Source organism: Molossus molossus, unplaced genomic scaffold, assembly GCF_014108415.1.
Source record: "Molossus molossus isolate mMolMol1 unplaced genomic scaffold, mMolMol1.p scaffold_m16_p_20, whole genome shotgun sequence".
NCBI lineage: Eukaryota > Metazoa > Chordata > Mammalia > Chiroptera > Molossidae > Molossus > Molossus molossus.
This window is the reverse complement of record NW_023425356.1, coordinates 51,103,955-51,122,038: the sequence shown is the minus strand read 5'-3', so window position 1 is coordinate 51,122,038 and position 18,084 is coordinate 51,103,955. Positions and strand designations below refer to the sequence as shown.

The 18,084-nt window shown below is 47.7% G+C and overlaps 1 protein-coding gene across 3 annotated transcripts in view; it reads right to left on the bottom strand.

Annotated features, from left to right (window-relative positions):
* Window positions 1–458: 458 nt before the first annotated feature.
* Window positions 459–18,084, bottom strand: part of F5 (coagulation factor V) — a 58,093-nt gene continuing 40,467 nt past the window's right edge. For all 3 annotated transcript variants that reach the window (XM_036273586.1, XM_036273588.1, XM_036273587.1), the window contains 12 exons: window positions 17,492–17,666; window positions 16,622–16,858; window positions 15,332–15,539; window positions 13,903–14,082; window positions 11,921–12,037; window positions 11,011–11,082; window positions 9,727–9,827; window positions 9,152–9,307; window positions 6,798–6,942; window positions 5,450–5,601; window positions 2,621–2,803; window positions 459–1,020 (listed from right to left, as the gene is read on the bottom strand). In XM_036273586.1, the coding sequence (XP_036129479.1) occupies window positions 868–1,020; window positions 2,621–2,803; window positions 5,450–5,601; window positions 6,798–6,942; window positions 9,152–9,307; window positions 9,727–9,827; window positions 11,011–11,082; window positions 11,921–12,037; window positions 13,903–14,082; window positions 15,332–15,539; window positions 16,622–16,858; window positions 17,492–17,666 (1,879 nt within the window). In that variant the 3' untranslated portion in view covers window positions 459–867. The remainder of the gene's footprint in view (window positions 1,021–2,620; window positions 2,804–5,449; window positions 5,602–6,797; window positions 6,943–9,151; window positions 9,308–9,726; window positions 9,828–11,010; window positions 11,083–11,920; window positions 12,038–13,902; window positions 14,083–15,331; window positions 15,540–16,621; window positions 16,859–17,491; window positions 17,667–18,084) is intronic.

Here is an 18,084-nt window from a genome sequence, read left to right as displayed (position 1 = left end):
TAGGTGGGCCGGGGCACCGCTGTCCTGTAGGTGGGACAGGGCATCACAGGTACTCACCATGTCACATGAGAAGTTGTCTTTCTCTCCACTGTCGAGAAAAGTCAACCATTAAACGAATCTCATTTGTTTCCTTTACTCTTAAATCATAGTTTCTGTGTGTGTGTGTGTGTGTGTGTGTGTGTGTTTCAAAGAAAAATGTAGGGGTGACAGCTAACCAGATATGGTCTTTATTTATTTATTTATTTATTTATTTATTTATTTATTTATTTAATTTTATTTTTTTTTTATCCTCACCTGAGGACATTTTTCAATATTTTGTTCAGATAGAGTGGGAGGGAGGGAGAGAGAGAGAGAGAAACATCGACGTGAAAGGGACACATCGAGTGGCTGCCACCCGCACGACCAACCAGGGCCGGGGACAAACTGCAACCGAGGCACGTGCCCTTAGCGGGAACCGAACCCGGGTCTCTCTGGACCGCAGGCCGACGCTCTAACCGCTGAGCCAAACCGGCCAGGGCTAGATATGGTTTTTAAAAATAATCTCTCTTTTAGTAATGTGTTCAGGGTTTAAAAGAACTATCGTGAAACATGTTAACTACACGCGTAGAATATGGCTTTATATCGCATATTGAATTATTGTGAAAGCTAAGCCATTTTCTTGTTGGTTCTTGATATTTTTCCATTTACATTCAAACTAATGCAGAAGGAAGAGCCATCATCATCTCACTCGATGGTAGCAAGGAGTTCCGTTATAACAGTTCCATATATAGACTCTCTGTTCCCCGGTAGAGAGTTGAACATCGCTGTGAAACGCGCTGCCCCTCCGAACGGCCTGCTGTCTCTCACCCTTCCCGTGCCCTCGGGCACTCAGCTCCAGTCAGCGTCGCAGCCGAGGAGCTCCAGGCGCAGGGCGATGCTTTGGTTCCACGTTTTCGGGATGATCCGGATGAACCTGGAGATGATGGGGGGGCTGAGGAAGTTCTTCACGTGCCCCTTGATGTTGCTGTTCCCTTCAAAAACCTGAAAGCAGAACACGAGGACGTTCTTAATGATGATGTGATGGGTATAAAAACATCTTACAGATACTCTTAAAATTCTTTTCACTCAAACCGTGGGCCTCATGAACACAGACAACATTAGCACCGAGATGATCCTCAGTCCGTGACAAAATCACACTCCAGGGCGAGCCCCCGTTAGGGACCGCACCTCATCAGTGATGTGAGTTGACTCAGGGAAAGAGAAAACATTTGCTACGGTGTCAGGGGGCAGCTACAAAACCGTGTCTGCCCTCCGGCCCTTTGTAACTGTGAATCTGAGCAAGTTACTTACATTTTCCGATTTTGATTCTTCAAATGGGGATAATAAAATTTTACCTTATAGAAGTTGTAAGGATTAAAAAAGTGTGTAAGCATAACAAGTATCTAGTAAGTGACAGATAGTGGCACCAATAAACGGTTAGCTATTACTAACATTTGAAATAAACCACGCTGGTGAGGCTCAGTGGATTGAGTGTCATTCCGTGGACTGAGAGGTCCCGGGTTGATTCCCAATCAGGGCACATGCCCAGGTCGTGGGCTTGATCCCCATTAGGGGGCGTGCAGGAGGCAGCCAGTAGATGTTTGTCTCTCACATCGGATGTTTTGATCTCTCTCTCTTCCTCTCTCACTAAAAAAAAAAAATCAATACAAACCTATTTAAAAATGTTTTATAAAAGAAATAAAATGCAACCACCTGTCTATAGTTCTCATTTTCAGACATCCCCTATATCCTCAGCTAAACTGTGTCTCCCACCTCTTTTTTTTTTTTTTTGCAAGTTCCCCAAGATGTACACACAACAGAAGCTAAATCACCATTTGTTTATGACAATGATGCTTACCCTGCTATGAGGACATCCTGCTACAGTGAGAAATAAACCAAACCATTGGTAATTGATCAGACAGGAATAACAAGTATATCCGAGGCAATGCTAATACGACGTTATTTCACAGTGGAAGGATTTCTAGACCCCTGTTATGGACTGCATGTTTGTGTCCTCCCAAAATTCATATATAAAACTTGATATTTTACATCAAATAAGTGGGATCGCATTAGGAGGTGGGGACTTTGGGCAGTAACTAGGATTACATTAAATGGAATTAATACACATAATAAAAAGGGAAGGAGACGTGGGAGCTCTCTCCCTGCATGAGCTCAACAAGGAAGGCCATAGGAAGACATAACAGGACCAGGGCTCTCACCAGAACCTGACCATCCTGCTCTGGACCCCAGCCTCCAGAAGTGTGAGAAATATGTGTATAAGTCACCCAGTCTATGGTCATTTGTTACAGCAGCCCGAGCGCCGTGTCTCTCAACCGGAGGTAATTAAATCTCACATCGTCCCCTGGAGTTTTGTTCTTACTACCTCACAAGTGGCCCAGCCAAAGCAGAAAGATAATGTGCATGGTCCCTGTCCCAAGACCAGGCACCTGCAGAGCTAGCTAGGATTTAGAGGACTTAATGAGGTGGTACACGCCAGTCCACGTTTGTCAAATACAAAGAGCTATTTGCAAATGCAAAGTACTATTCTTATCACAGCACAGTTTTCTAAGTGCTTTCTTTCTGCCAAGATGCCGCCCTGTACCTTGTCCACCATGGAGGTTTTCTGCCTGTAAGGCGTCCAGTTCACTCCCTGGTCGCTGTACTGAATGGTGTAGCTCTTCACAAACATTTCTGAGGAGAGAGACTTGCAACCCTGTGTTACAATCCCAGTTATCTTCTTCGTTTTGAGCAGATCGATCTGTAACCACTGTTTGTTGTTGTTGGCCTGTGCAAATGAGAAGAACACATGGCTAGGACAGGTGCTGCAACCTTTGCTTTTTCAGACCACGTTACTCAGAACTGCCAGAGCTCAAAAGGTTTCTATTCTGTCTCATCCCTTAGGGTTCCGTCTCCTGGAAGCTTTCTCTGCTCCTTTTGTTTGTTGTTACAGCCCTAATAGTAACTTCTTCTGGAGTACTTCACACATTTTACAATCATTATTTGGTTACATCTTTGTGTCCCTTCTCTTTCAAGGACAGGGACTGATCAGTTTTGTTTTTTCGCACCTACCACAATGCATGGCACACGGTTGGTGTTCATCAAATATTTGTTGAATAGACAAGTAAATGAAATTTACTTGGGAAAAATATTAGATTGATAAATTGTAAGTGTAATTCTGGTATGCAAGTTTGTGTAGATGCTATGATGATATTACTGAAGGCTTACCTGGGAAAGAATGGGGTAGCATCCTCTCTCTGTTTATTTTAGAAAAGCCCCACTTTTCTTTCCATTGCTAATATCAAATAGGAGAAATAGTCCCATCTCTTCTTTTCAGATATTTCAAAGACATACACTATTGAGAGACCTGATAAAGCTATACCTAAGGCTTGATATGGGGTAGTAATTGCCCTGTCTCTGGCCAAACAAAGCACCGCATCCCACGTTTGGTGATGCACACTTGGAAAAAGGGGATCAGAGGACTAACTGAGTTTTAGAGTAATCTGAGATGAATTTTTACCTCTGCGAGATTGATCATGCCCCATAGTCTCATTCAGTTCTATATGACATAATGAATATTGATACATTTGTCTCAACATCACTCATATGTGCATGTCTGTATGTGTACATGTGTGTATAGTCACATGTTTATGTATTTTTAAAGAAAATTAATTGAATTAAAATTATTGTATTCGATGTTTGTTAATTTTGTTCCACCCTCTAATAGAATTTGGTGGTATTGCAGTGTGTCTTCAAGGTTGAAACAGAATATAGGTAGCGTTGAGTTTTCCTAGGCGTAACATTTTCTGTGGGTATAGAAGGGGCAGAGACCCTTCAAGCTGCATGCATGCCTATGTATGTCTAGCTTAGATATTCAGCCTCTCTAAAGAGACCCTATAAAGACATTTCATGCTAATAGGATAAGTGAAACCAATAATTCTGTTTAAAATGAAAACATTAAAAATTAAAATGAACATTTCATCTTTGGAGCCTGTATTACTTCACAAAGACTAAGAGCAAACTGCACACGGAGCACGTTGTTTTAAAGGCTGTAGACTGGGGGGCGGGGGGTGCCAAGGAGGCATCGTGACCAGTCCGAAGGGTCGTCCGGGAAACATCTGACTTCCTCTCTTACTTTTTGTTTTCTTATGTTTATAATTTTATTTTAAAAATTATATAAATGTAATATAATATTATGACTTTTATTATTTAGGGTCTCAGTGTCCCCCTCTGCAAAAATTGCAAACTGAGCTGTTTGGGTTAGTGGAAGAAGCGTTGACCTGTTGATCGGGAGAGTGAGATTTCCGATTCTGCCACCAGCCTAAACTAAAATGATTTAACCTCCTTTGTGCTGAGACTTAACAGGAAAAATATGGATCAGCTGCGTTGTAGAATCCCTCGCCTTGTAACATCCTGTGATTCTCTGAAGGCCCAGCCATGAATTTCAAGGCATAGATATTGGTTCCCAAAACTATCTGTATGGTGTTGAAGGTCTTCTATTTATCCACCAGCACTACAGGTGGTCTCATTTAAGGGTAGCGTGGCAATCTTACAGAGCGTCCGGGGAATTGGAGTGTGGCTACGTCAGGGAGGGAGTTAGGGTAGAAAAAAGGAAATGGGATAAATTGATTGATGGGATTATTCTGAATTCCAATGTTATCCGGATTTCTCAGGCCAGTTGAAGAGTGCAGTAAAAGTGAGTCAGCTATTAAATAAAGTTGCCCTAAAACCGTCACCTGAATTACTCACTGGGCTAATATCAGGGGCAATATAACTCTGAAAGCTGTTTCTTCCACTTAGGTCACTATTTTATAACCCTGGTTACAGTATTTTATTGTGCTGCCAGTTGTTTAAAGGAATGTCACAAAATTCTCAGGAAAAAAAAGGGAACAAAAAATTTAAATGGCACTCTTAAGAAAATGAAAAATATTGCTAAATTGTGGGGGTGGAAAAAGAAAAGATGTTGCAAATCCAAACCATTTATCGTTTCTGTAAGTTGGCTCAAAGGGGATTTATAAACTACAGCTCAAGGCCAGTTTTGGCCCCCTGCCTGTCTTTGTAAATAAAGTTTTATTGGCACACAGCCATGCTCATTCATTTAGATAATGTTTATGGCTGCTTTCCTGCTACAGTGACAAAGATGAGTAGTTTTGACAGGGAATGTATGACTCACAGAGCCTAAAATATCTATTACTTGGCCTTTTGCCCACCCCTGGTCGAAATGAAGATTAGACAAAGAACTGCAAAGATGATAAATAACTTCTCCGTGAGCCACAGTTAGAGCTAAAGCTCTAAGTCAACAGACATCCTAGGTCCTCGGACCCAGGATCATAACCTGCAGAAGCCAGAGACGGTTGTCTGGCTGCCCATGTTCCTTAGAGCGAGGTCTTAGTTTTCCTCCGGAAACAGAGAACTGTGTTCACAGATCATTCACCTCGGCTTGCCAGGCGTTCACTCGGCCCTGGGCATTCAGACGGGCACGGAAGGGCTCCCAGTAACCTCCCCACCAAGACTTCTTAAACGAGGATGCCGTGATTTGCGTGTTTTCTATCTTTCCACTTTCCATACCCAGCGGCGCGGAGCATCCTGTGGAGAGAGAAGCAGTGTGACGGACTGTGTGCCGTGGGCATTTGCCGTGGGCATTCCTTGCGCCGCGCGCGGTGCCGCGGAGACGTGGCCACTGTTACTGCTGAGTAACAACCAGAGCAACCATCCCAACAGCCACCTTGTACCGACTCACAGAGCTGAGTGCCCCATTTAGGGCGGCTTCACTCGGCGAGCTGAGCAGAGGACCACTTACATCACGTACCGTATGGGAAGGAGCGGAAACGATGTATACAGTTGTTTCAAGTACTCCTACGTGTACAAAAGTTTTACTTCATGGGGAGAGTGTACTGTGCAACATTCCCTGCTTTGAGGGAACTGATTCCAAGGGTCAGCTGCCGGCCCCACCGTGGCTCTGCCTCCGCCCTCAGAGGGGAGCCCGCCTTCCCAGCAGGCGTGTCGCAGCCGGTTTAGGCGTGTCTCTGTGTCGGGCTCCCCCTCCCCTTAGTCGTGAGCAGATGGTGTCTGTGTCGGCCAAGCCCGGGGTCAGCTCCTTTATTCTTTCACCCCAGGCCCCTAGACAGGTATTATTTCCGATACGTGTTTTGCAATGAAAACGTGTTGGAAAGCACTGTTTTAAGAGTCAGAGAAGGAGAACAGTTATTGAGACTCTTAAACATCTTTGTTCTACATAGTAGAATTTTATCATGGCCACATATGGTTACCTGGATCTCTTTATAGCACAGGCCACATTACATCCCCTGAGCACTAGCAGCTTCCACAGAAAAGGCTTGGGCACCTCCACAGGGTGCGGGGAAGCAGACAGCTTGCAGAGACGTGCACTGAACCCGAACCAGCCAGGAATGTTGCTAGATACTTTGTTACAGGGAAGTCGAATGACCTGGGGGACTTGGGAAGAGTCAGGCCCGGTTTGAACTGCGGTTCTGTTGCAAACGGGCTGGTGGAGGTCATTCTCAGCCAGGGCCCTTCCTTGGGGGTGAGGGCGGAGTCCCTACCACCCAGGTGCTGCTCAGAGACAGCGCCAGCCCTCTGGCTGGTGGAACCCGTGTCCATCTGAGTCACTATGAGCATTTACCTGCGTGGAACCTCCGATTCCCAAAAGTGTTTTTAGGGGCCTGAGTGATTGAAGAGAGCAAAGAATTCTCCCCCTCCTCCCACACCTCCCAACCGTGATGCCCTGAGTTGCAGCAAGATAATAACGCATCTGGGTTCCTCACCATTAACCTCACAGCCTTGCAGCTCTAGGCGAAGGGCAGCTTTGTTGTAGAATCTACTGGGATAGATCCTAATGTACTGAGCCACAATCGGTGGGTCGAACCGGTTTTCTTTCACTGTAGAGGCGTCTGAGTTGCCATCAAAATACTAGAGGAAAAAAGAGAAGCTTAGTTCTGTAAAAAATTCTCTGTAAAATGATTTTATAGTACAATTTTGGTCTAATTTAATAATGTAATGTTAAGCTTTCATGTGGCCAGAACTAACTTAATATGGTCTTTAAAATTTTGGGGGGAGCCCTGGCCAGTTTGCTTAGTGGTTAGAGCTCTGGCCCACACATCAGAGAGTCTCGGGTGGGTTTGATTCCTGGTCAGGGGCATGTACCTGGGTTGCAGGTTCAATCCCCGGCCTCAGTTGGGGTGCATGCAGGAGGCAACCAATTGATGAGTCTCTCTCCCATCAATGTTTCTCTCTCTCTCTCTCTCTCTCCATTTTCTCTCTCTCCTCCTCTCCCCTCCCTTCCACTCTATCTAAAAATCAATGGAAAAAATATCCTCAGGTGAGGATTAACAACAACAACAAAATATTTGGGGATACTTCTACTTTAGGAATATGGTATAGACATACTTTGCCTTATTCCTCCTGTTAACAACTAAAACCATAAGAACACTCTGGAAGGCAGAGAGAAGAAGGCAGACTGGCTAGAAGTCTAGAACCAAAGGAATAACGTGGTCGTGGTTCCTTGGCTTTTCTTTTTGCCCCATAGAACCCCGACTTGGAAGAGAAGAAGCCAGCAGCCAGGAAACAGCAAGGGTACAGACGAAAACCGTGACATCCTGCTTTCTCTAGTCTCAGAACCAAAACAGGGCAGCCCAGCAAGACAAACACCCTTAGACAATCATTGCTCTACTTCAGCTAAACTCCATGGGAACAGCTGTGGCCCCGCCCCACTCAACAGCTGCAAAGGCACCTCAGCATCCTCCCTGGGGTTGTGTCAGAGACGGCCAGGTAGGGACCCAGGACCTTCATCCTCGACCACTTCCAACAAGGCTCCCATCCCTGCAGTGTCCGCGGAGAGCATCTCCTTCCCACCCAGCAGCAAAGAGGAGTAGTCCCCCTGCAGGTGGGCAGCTGGACTTCCACCACCAGGCAGTGAGGAGGCGTGCCCCACCCCCACCCCGTCAGAGCGGTGTAGAGAGATCAGCCAAAACAGGATAGGAGTGGACTAGGTAACTAAGTAAGTAAGACGGAGAACAGAAACACAGTAGATGAAAGTAAGGAAGCAAAGAGCCAGTTCTTTGGAAAGATTTTTTTTTTTAAACTGGCAAATCTCTAACAAGACTAGAAGAGCAAAAAGAGAGGAGATGCAAATTACCAGTATCAGACATGAAATAGTCAAGATGACTCCAGACCTTGCAGACATCAGGATACTAAGGGGAAGGGACAAGGGACTCTAGACATCAATTTAGCAATTCGGAGAAAATGGATCAATTAATGGAAAAAACACTATCCCAACCCACCCAGAATAAAATAGATCATTTGAAAAGCCTGTAACTGCTAAAGAAATTGTATTTGTCATTTTAAACCCCCTGGAAGAGAAATCTTTAGGCCACATGGTTTCACCGGTGAAGTCTGCCAAATGTTTAAAGAATTAACACCAATTCTAGACAGTCTCTTCCACGAAACAGAAAAGAAGAGTATGCTTCCCAATTTATCTCGTGAAGCTAGTATTACTCCGATATCAAAACCAGAAAAGACGGTATAAAAAAATAAAACTAGATACCAACATCCTCGTGAGTATAGATGTAAAATTCTGTAAGCTACGAGCTCTAATTGAAATCTGTATTCTCTCTCCAATACTAACTAGTAAGAACCATCATTTAGGACTTTTCTGATCTCTCCTAAGGTGTTGGATAGATCAGAAATGATTATTACTAGAAACAGCTAAGTGACAATAGGGAAAGTTAGTTATAGATAATATAGAAAACTGGAATGTAGAAAGTTAGTAAAATCAGAACTCTTAGTGGCATATTTTTAACATCAGCTCATGAAGGCACAAGACCAGATAGGTATTCTACTCCGCCCTACACCATGTGCCAATCTGAAACCTCTGGGTATTTAGTTTGATGACAAAGTGATGTTTTGAAGTTTTGTGGCGTTTTGAAATGTTAGAAGCCAGGCTTATCCCTTTAATGTGTAATACACAGACTCATCATTTGACCACTGTCCTCCATAAGGCCTGAAGAAAGCCCTTCGTATTTCTAACACCCAGAAAGTATTTTTCACAGAAACAAAGAGTCATGGACACAGAGCAGCCACAGGGTGAGTCTGGAGACTCGGAGGGGCGCAGTGCACAGACCATCACGTTCCTGGTGCTGTTCCCTTTGAAGATCCGCCAGTTGGTCTGGTCAGAGCTGTAAGCCACACGGAACTCAGTGGTGTAGTAGGACTTCAGGTAGTGCTTGGCACCTTGGGACTGGATGCCTGTGAGCAGGACTTTCCTTTGCATGTCCACCTGCAATATAGCAAAGCCGCTGAACAGAACTGTCCCTGTGAGCAGGTCACACGCTGCCTTAATTCATTGAGCCACCAACCAGTTTTCTCCAGAACCGAGAGCCAGCGCCAGGGTCTTAGCTACTGATGCAATGCAATCCGTATTCCAGCACTGAGGGACCTGGACCGAATGCCATCCAACCTAGTGCTAGCTGAGCGGGACACTGGGAAGTTAGTTCATCTGTGTTGTAGTTTCTTCATGTGTGAAATGGGAGGTTTTACTAGGACCAACCTCATAGGGTTCGTTTTAAGTACCTAGAATAGTGCCTAGCATGCAGTAACTGCGACTTCCCCTAACAACATTGCAGGAACAGTAAGAAATTATTAAATCAGTGTCACTTTTATGATTACAATAGCAGTATAATCAGATTAACGTCATACCTGGATCCAAGGTCTAGAGTCAAATTTTGAATTCCTTTCTGTCATCCAAGCATTGTATGATCCACCATTGTTTAATCTGGCTAATTTGGGCTCCCAATAACCTAAATCCAAAGGAAGAAAAAAAAAATTCTGAATTAAAAAGAAAAACAACAACACACACATACAATCAGCAATGTCTCAAGTGGGTTCAGTCCCCGTGGACAAGCCAGATCCCCAGAGGACCTTTCGCAGGAGGGAAAACAAGCGGCCGGCACCTGCTTCAGCTCCGGGCTGAGTCCGTGATGATGGCCTCTTGGCTTCAGGCCTGCGTCTGGGCAGCTGTCGACCACCACCCGCCCCCTTTCTTTTTTATCCTCACCCGAGGACATTTTTCCATTTTTTTTTTTTGTTCAGGTAGAGCGGGAGGGAGAGAGAGGAACAGAGAGAGAGAAACATTGATGTGAAAGGGACACATCGAGTGGCTGCCACCCGCACGACCAACCAGGGCCAGGGACAAACTGCATCCGAGGTACATGCCCTTAGCGGGAACCGAACCCGGGTCTCTCCAGACCGCAGGCTGATGCTCTAACCGCTGAGCCAAACCGGCCAGGGCCACCCACCCCCTTTCTTGCATGCAGGTCACATTTGTCTTTCCTCCGTTAGGTTGATGCGGTGGCTGCTGAGTGTCCCTGTCTATCAGGAAGACATGGCAGGGAGGACGGGAGCCTCACCTTCCCTGGCAATCGCCCTTTGACCTTGGGACGGGCTTTGAGCAGCAAGGACAGTCAGGAGGTCCTGACACACAGAGGGCGATCAGCAAAGTTTCTTGAATAGATGAGTGGTCAGCACAGCAAAGGGTCTTATTAACGGGGACCCTGGGGATCAGGCCGGACTATCAGACGTGTGATCAAAGCCAGAATGGGGACAAGTGGGGAGAGTTTGGGAAAAGGGCACATGGTCACAAGAACCGTGTCCTCTTGCCCAGTCTGCTGAGAGGTCAGACTGCCTATGTAGAGAGACCAGGCTCCCGGCCTTTCCTGGGAGAGACTCTTTGGGAACATCATACCCTAGAGGGGTGGCAGTGATCAGGGGGTGCCAACAGGCTGTAGCTCCTGCCGTAGCGCTCCTTCCCGCACCAGATGAGTACCCCAAATGGAGCTGTTTTACTGTGTTGTGACAGAGAAAAGCCCGGAGAGGAGCAGTAACCCCTGGATTCACCAGGCCTGGCTGCCACGCGTGGTTTTGCAGGCTGTATCCTGCACAACTGTAGGAGGCGCTTCCACAGGCTCTGATGCTACTACTCACCCACAAATTCAGACGCCTTGATCTGTGTGTCAGCTATGCTGCCTGTGCTTAGTCCCATCGGCATCTTACATTCTACAAAAAACAGAACAATGAATAATTTTTGCTTAGACAATACATTTAACAGGGTATAACTCCATAGCTAGACTTTATACCTCTGGTGGGTCAGTAATTAGATATTATTACCTACCTTCTATAGCACGGACTACAATGTATCTAAATGCACTAATAAGACTGGCACTTTATAGAAATAGTGACACCCTAGAGGAAAACAACTGAAATCCTGAAATACAATTAGTTTTAAAAACGATTTCCATCTGCTTTTATCTTAAAATAAACCATTTTACAACATTATGTACTAGCCCTCGAAAGACTGTGTTCTGAAAAATTCGCCTGAAACGTACAGGGTTGTTTACATCCGGATTATGGAAGGGACAGCCGGCTAAGGGAGCACCAGCCGCTGAACTATCTGGATGTTGACCCAGTGCTTGGTCCTCGACAGGTGCTTAAGAACACTGGCTGGCTGGCTGGTCAGGCAGATGGGAACTTTCCCTCCAACACTGGGGTGCCGGGTTCTTGGTTATTGTTGAATTCCTCGTCTCTCTTTCCTTCTGCGAGCTAGGAGTCTGGAGAAGGTCTCACTTGCACTGCTCCGTGGTCACAGACCAGGAAGGAGGAGGCCTTACACTGGTTCCCCAGCTGAGAGGGTTGCCCTTGGGTTGGACCCTTTGGTTTGAATTTCCAGGTGAGTGATGTGTGCAGTACAATCAGACCGTGGCCAGAAAGACAGCAGATACTGGTGCAGATTGTGTCACGTCAGAGTTCTGACTTGATGATTTCCTATCTAAAAGTTGAGGAAAATTCTCGTAACGGGACCCTCCTGCTAAACATAGCCCGTGGCTGTTCCTGGTACCTCTGTCTATGATGAGAAATGGCGTCTGCATTCCTTTTCTCTGGTTCTCTCCAACCTCGGTGTCCAGGAGCCACCAGCCAGGTTTCGATGCCTTCATTTCAAGAGTTTTAAATGAACCTGAAATAGAGAGCAAAGGACAACCTTACACACCTCAAGATGAACAAGTTCCTATTGGTTGACAGCTATCAAAGAACCCTCAAGATGAACAAGTTCCTATTGGTTGACAGCTATCAAAGAACCCTAGTATCGCTGCATCAGGAAAGGCTTCAGAAGAGAATGAAGAGTTATCCATTTCTTTTTAGGCAGGACCAGAGGTGTGACAAACAGATCAAGGCATCACCACACACACACACACACACACACGCACATACGCGCGCACACGCACACACACGCACACACACACACACACACACGCATGCATACGTACGCCATCTCTAACCAGAAGGAAGCCTTCATTTATCTAAATAAAAGGTTACAAGTCAGCCCACACATAAGACAGCTTCACAGTCCTAAGTATCAAAACGACCTTGAGTGACCCATCATTGGGCCTCAAAAAAAAAAAAATTGTCCATGTTTCCTTTCCCTCGCTTCATTTCACTAGCTTTTCTTTGTTCATATAAGGAAATTAAAATACAACATCCTTCTCCGTTTCACATTTTCAATCAACTTTACATGTTTGGCCAGAGCACACGTCAGTGGTTTCGAAACCCCACGGAAAGAATGAGGTTTCTGGAACCTCTGAGTGTCCACACTCGCGTCGACGATCGCCTGTTGCCAGCAAATACCCAAGTCCTGCTAACTGCAAGTTGTGACCATTTCCCAGATTGTGAGTCAAAACAGAGTAGCAGATGGCCACCCCCCCGAATGCAGACCCTTAGGCCTGAGGTTTAGATGGACCAGTCCACCCCCGGTGCACAGTGCTTCTCTGGGCTCACAGGAGGCTGTCTGATCGGGTGCTCCTTGGTGAACAGTGAGGACCGTTTGACCCAATCCCCTCTGTCCCGATTTGAATAGAATGAGTCTGTATAGTTTTGTTAGTGAATCACCACATGTTTCAAACAAGCAGGGCTCTCTCCTGGACCCTGACCGAAGTGGGCCCTGGGACTTCTGACTCACGCAGCAGCTCCCGCCGAGTCCCGAGTCCCGCCCGGGGCCTGCCTTCCCCGGCCTCTGAGACGGCATCCCGGGAGCCAGGCCGCTGGTGAGCCGTGCAGACCGCCGGGCCCTGGACCGACCGAACCGGTCTCAGAGCAGAACCCCTGCGCTGGCTCTGGCCTTTGAGCTGGCTCCCTAGGCTTTTACCATGCCCACTACAGATTGAGAGTCGGTGGTATTAACCCCCACGTACCTGCAAACACCTCATCGGCATATAAGAATCATTTTAGATGACTAGTTTGTTTAAACCTTATCATTGTTTTGCACATGAAAAGCTGTAAACACCCTTGTTATTCTTTAGCTTTTACAATCATTAAAAAAAAAAGAAAGAAAGAAAACCTTTTTTCCCCCCTCCAAACAGCCCCTTGAGTCAGTTTAAGATGAAGCATCCTGTTTCACCTGCCTGAAGGTATCAGGATGATCAAGTGAGGAATAGAATTCAAGAAAGCAAGAATGCCCCAGCTGGGTGAATTTCTAACCTCCCTCCAGACCTGCGGCCTGAGCCCTGTCGGATGCATCTTGTGGTCCCACCGTGTGACAACAGTGGCTCAGAAGAACCTGCATTCGACACGGTTTCTCTGCAGAACCGAGCTGGGCCCCCCCGTAGCCATGCAGTGCTGCAGATGACGGCTACACTAGCTGGCTTCCTCATACTCTGTATGCAGCCCTAGGGTCTGGCTTTGCCCAGGATCAATGCCATGCTTGACCCCCCCTTAGGAGTAAATGCCCAAGGAGGCAATGAGGGTGAGTTAGAGATGCTAGGATTGCCTTCTCTTGCCATTTTTTTTTTTTTAGCTGGGACCTCTTTTCATGGCCCAGATGCTTACCAGGCAGAAGGGGCCAGACCCCTAGCTGGTGCTGTTGAGTGCCATTCTCCAGCAGGGTCTGGCCGTGGAAGTGGACCACGTGCATGTCTCTGGAGCCGCCCAGGTTCAGCAGGTGCAACCGCACCCACTCTTGCTCGTACATTATCAGGCCAGGCAAGTGGTAGATCATCCCATTGATGGCTGAAAGGACAGAGAATTGCAATTAAAAACAAAAAACAAAAAAACCTGTGTACACCAGGCGAGAGGCTGGTACAAACCTAGGAGGGTCTCACTCACCACCCAGCTTCCTTATGACTCCGCATGCCAGGCCCACCCAGGGTCCCCCTACATGTCATGAGGTACCAGCTCCTCGCACCGGCCTGCCGCAGAGTGTGGGGAGCCCCCTTTCCGGGCCCTTTACCCTTCTCTTCCCCAGACTCCCCACTGCTCCCGCTCTGTGCTTTACCGAGTATCCTTTCCCTTTGTAGCTGGAGGTTTGCTTTGCTGCTCACGGATAAAGGCTGATAGGAGCTAGATAAGGGAACTGCAGTGCTGAGAGGAACGAGAGTAAGTAAGGGGTATGCAGCGTGTCACCCCAAGGCCGCCTACATTCAGAGACAGATCCAGGCAAAGTTAGGAGGCCGGACTTCTTCTTTGTTGCACCCACAGCCGCAATGATTCATATTCACCGTCTCATTTATAGCACAGCTGCTCTGCCCCCTCCCTGCTTGGATGTCTAGGGTTCTGAGACTTACCACTCTCCCCTCAGTGAAGTGCGTGTGCGTGTGCGTGTGTGCATGCTTGTGTTTAAAGTGCCAGGTAAATTTGATCACCTTAAAAACTAATAGGACACTTTCATGGTCACGCTTAGTGCTACCCTGCATTTAACTGGGGCTACAGCGAGGGAAGTGTCTGTCGTTGTGCTCACTGTTTTTTCTTCTAAAATTAAAGGAACTGCTGTGGAATTTCAGGAAGAGCCAGGGAATTGTTGGAGGGAGAGGAGTCGAGATCAGTCTGGCTGGCGGTTTTATTCGTGATTTGGTTCACCTGGGAACTGCTGACTGCGGACCTGGTCACTACAGTCACTCTTATTTTAGAACATACATGTAGGTGGTCACTTCTGTGGGAACCATTTTCCTCGAAAGGGCGAGAAACAGGTTAATTGAGTGCTTAAACTGCAGACTAAGGCTCACTCCTGGTCAGTTTATGTTTAGCTGCAGCACATGGCTTCTTGGTGGTTTGGGTTCAGGGTGCAGCAGCCTCCGTGTCTGTCCTTCTTACATTCCCTTCACCTGGCCTGTCATCTGCCGGGCTAAGGACCTAGTTTCAGTGGTAGCTCGCGGTTCCTCAGAAGCATCTCCTGTCTAATCTTGTGGAGACCCAAGGGCAGGTGCCACTGTGCCCCGGTGTGACTCAGCCCAGAGGTGAGGTCAGAGTCAGAGGAAAGTACCGTGAAACTCATGGGAGCGTCCTGCTTCCGAGGATGCGTGTCTCCACGGCCTTGGGGGCTTGTCATAGTACCAGCTCTTCTTTTCATCAAAGACCATGAACAGCAAGACCAGCTCCCTCATGTCCACGGGCATGTTGCTGTCCTTATGCAGGGTTCCTCTCCGGCAGATGAGAAGGGGGCCGACCAAGCCCGAGTGGATGTCCTTCTCCTGGAAGACAGTGGGGGCAGATGGCACATATTCTTTCTCAGCGTTTCTCTGCTCTTCTGGTGGTCACCGGCCACAAGGAACAAAGCCTTCCCCGAGGCTCGGACTCTGAAGAGTATACACGAGTCGCTTTGTGAGGCTGGATGTTATTCATCGAATCCTACGGCCCTCGTGGTCCCTTCCTCTGATTGATAGTTTACCTTGACTTGGTAGCCATGATAGTGATCATGATAATATCGATACTGTGACAGATGCTCTTCGTTGAGCACTTACTACTATATTAAATATTTTGCCTTTGGCCTTTTATATAACTCTGACAACAATCCTATATGGCAAAAAGAATTCACTTATTAAACAAATATCACCAAGTGCCTACTATGTGCTAGGTACTGCTCTCTCATTTTCAACTCCGGACACGGAGGCCAAGAGGTCATGACCCTTTCCCAGGGCCATGCAGTAAGCGACAGGGCAGGAACGGAAGTCGGAGCCGGCACTCTCTCCGCCGCGCCCGAGAAGGGGGAGTCTTGACTGCGGTATCACAGAGGAAGAGGAGAAGGAAGCTAACACTTACTCACGGAAACTGCAGATAAACGTCCTCTATCAAGGTCGTCAGTCACTGCCACCCTGGTCAGTTTGGCTCAGCGGTTAGAGCATCGGCCCGCGGACCGAGGAGTCGTGGGTTTGATTCAGGTCAAGGGCACGTACCTCGGTTGTGGTTCGTCCCCGGCCCTGGTCGGGGTCGTGCGGGAGGCACCCAGTCGATGTGTCCCTCTCACATTGATGTTTCTCTCTCTCTCTCGCCCCCTCTCCCTCTATCTGAAGATAAATGGAAAAATATCCCTGGGTGAGGATTAAAACCAGGTAGTCCGTCTCCCTGCGGCCAACCATTTCGGGAACCCTCACTGCTCCTCACTGAGCAGATGCTGCTCTCACTGTTCCCCGGAGGCCTGCAGGGACAGTCCCATTCTTACACCTTCCTCACGGATAGCGAGACAGACATCAGCGAGGAATGACCTCCACCCTTCATTTGGTGGGCTCAGGCCAGAGGTCAGGGAATGGCAAACAGGCGCGGTGCGCGTGCCTACCGGGCTCACTGCTGAGTAGTAGGCCCAGGCCCGGCAGGCGGAGCCAGGGTGCTCCGGCCCCGCCCGCCCGGTGGCGTGCCACACGTAGGTGTAGCTGCCGTTTGGCTGGACGGCGTTGTCTTCCTGAAACCATGCTGGAGAGTCATCTTCGTAGGTCTTTCCCTCCGATGACTTTTCATAGGCCAGCCCATGGGCGTGAAGGGAGTAGGGTCTGGATGCCAAATTTTTAAAACGAACCTAGAGAAAGACAATAATGATCCACAACGTACTTCAGCTTCTCACGCATCCAGTTGCCACGTGACTCACGTGCATCATTTCACCTAGGTTTTACAAGTGTCCCGGGACACAGGGCCCACGTCGTTTTCCCCAGAAACACGCTCGTTCCCCTGCGCAAAGCAAACGTGTTGGCGTCTGCAGATACCGTGAGCGGCGGGGCCGCAGAGCCAAAGCTAGTGCCCTTTGGTTCCTGCTCGCCAGCTTCCAGCCTGCTGGCAAAGAGGTGCGCGCCCAAATCTGGGGACAGAGGGGGTCGTGCCCCAAGTGTGAAGGGCACGTGCCGGGAGGAGCAGGTCCGCTGAACGTTTAGGAAGGGCTGAGGGGACTAAAGAACGTGTCTTAGGGGGAACGGAATTGGCCCTTGGAAAACGAGCAGGAGCTTAGCAGAAGGAGAAATAAAATCGCAAGATGATGATCACTGTGTCCGAGGACTGCCGAGTACTGGGCAAGCCGTCTTTGAGAAGAAATGTCATTATTTACTTCGGAAACTGGGTAAATCACCTCCAGCTCTCTTCTGCTACCTTCGCCTTTGCGACCCGACGGCGCCAGGGGGAATCCGTCTGGTGCCCGAGCGGTGCCCGGAAGACGACTTACCTGGATGACATCGTCCACTTCAGCTCGGATAACAGGGCCGAGAATGCCCAGATGCTCTTCATACTCCCCGCGAGGGTCCCGCTTGGTGAAAGTGCTGTCGAGGTACTTCCGGAAAACGGCCTTCTTGTAAACGCTGTCCTCTGGGACTTCATGCGTGTCCTCGTTACCCATCTTACTGAAACAGTAACGACAGTATTTGTTTACAAGAACAAATGAAAGGCCATCCAGAGAATTTAGGGAATGATCTTTGTTTCTGAATATAGCACCCGGCACAGAGAAGATGTTCGACACACAGCTGATGGACGGATGAATAAAAACGTAAGTGACTAAAAGCACAAGGCCATATACGAGCGGGCAGCGCATGTATCATTTCTTAGGTAGGTCCTCCCACAAGCCTTTAGACTAGGTCCGCTCTCTCCATAGCACGCCTACATTTCTATAGCATCACTGTAGTGTTTACAGCAGCATCCCAGTGTTCTTACAGTATCTCTACAGTATATGTAGTCGGTTATGGATCACTACGGATCTGACTCTGCCACCAGAGGAAAAGTGCATGAGGTCAGGGACTGTTCCTAGTTAGCTGGTGATGTTGT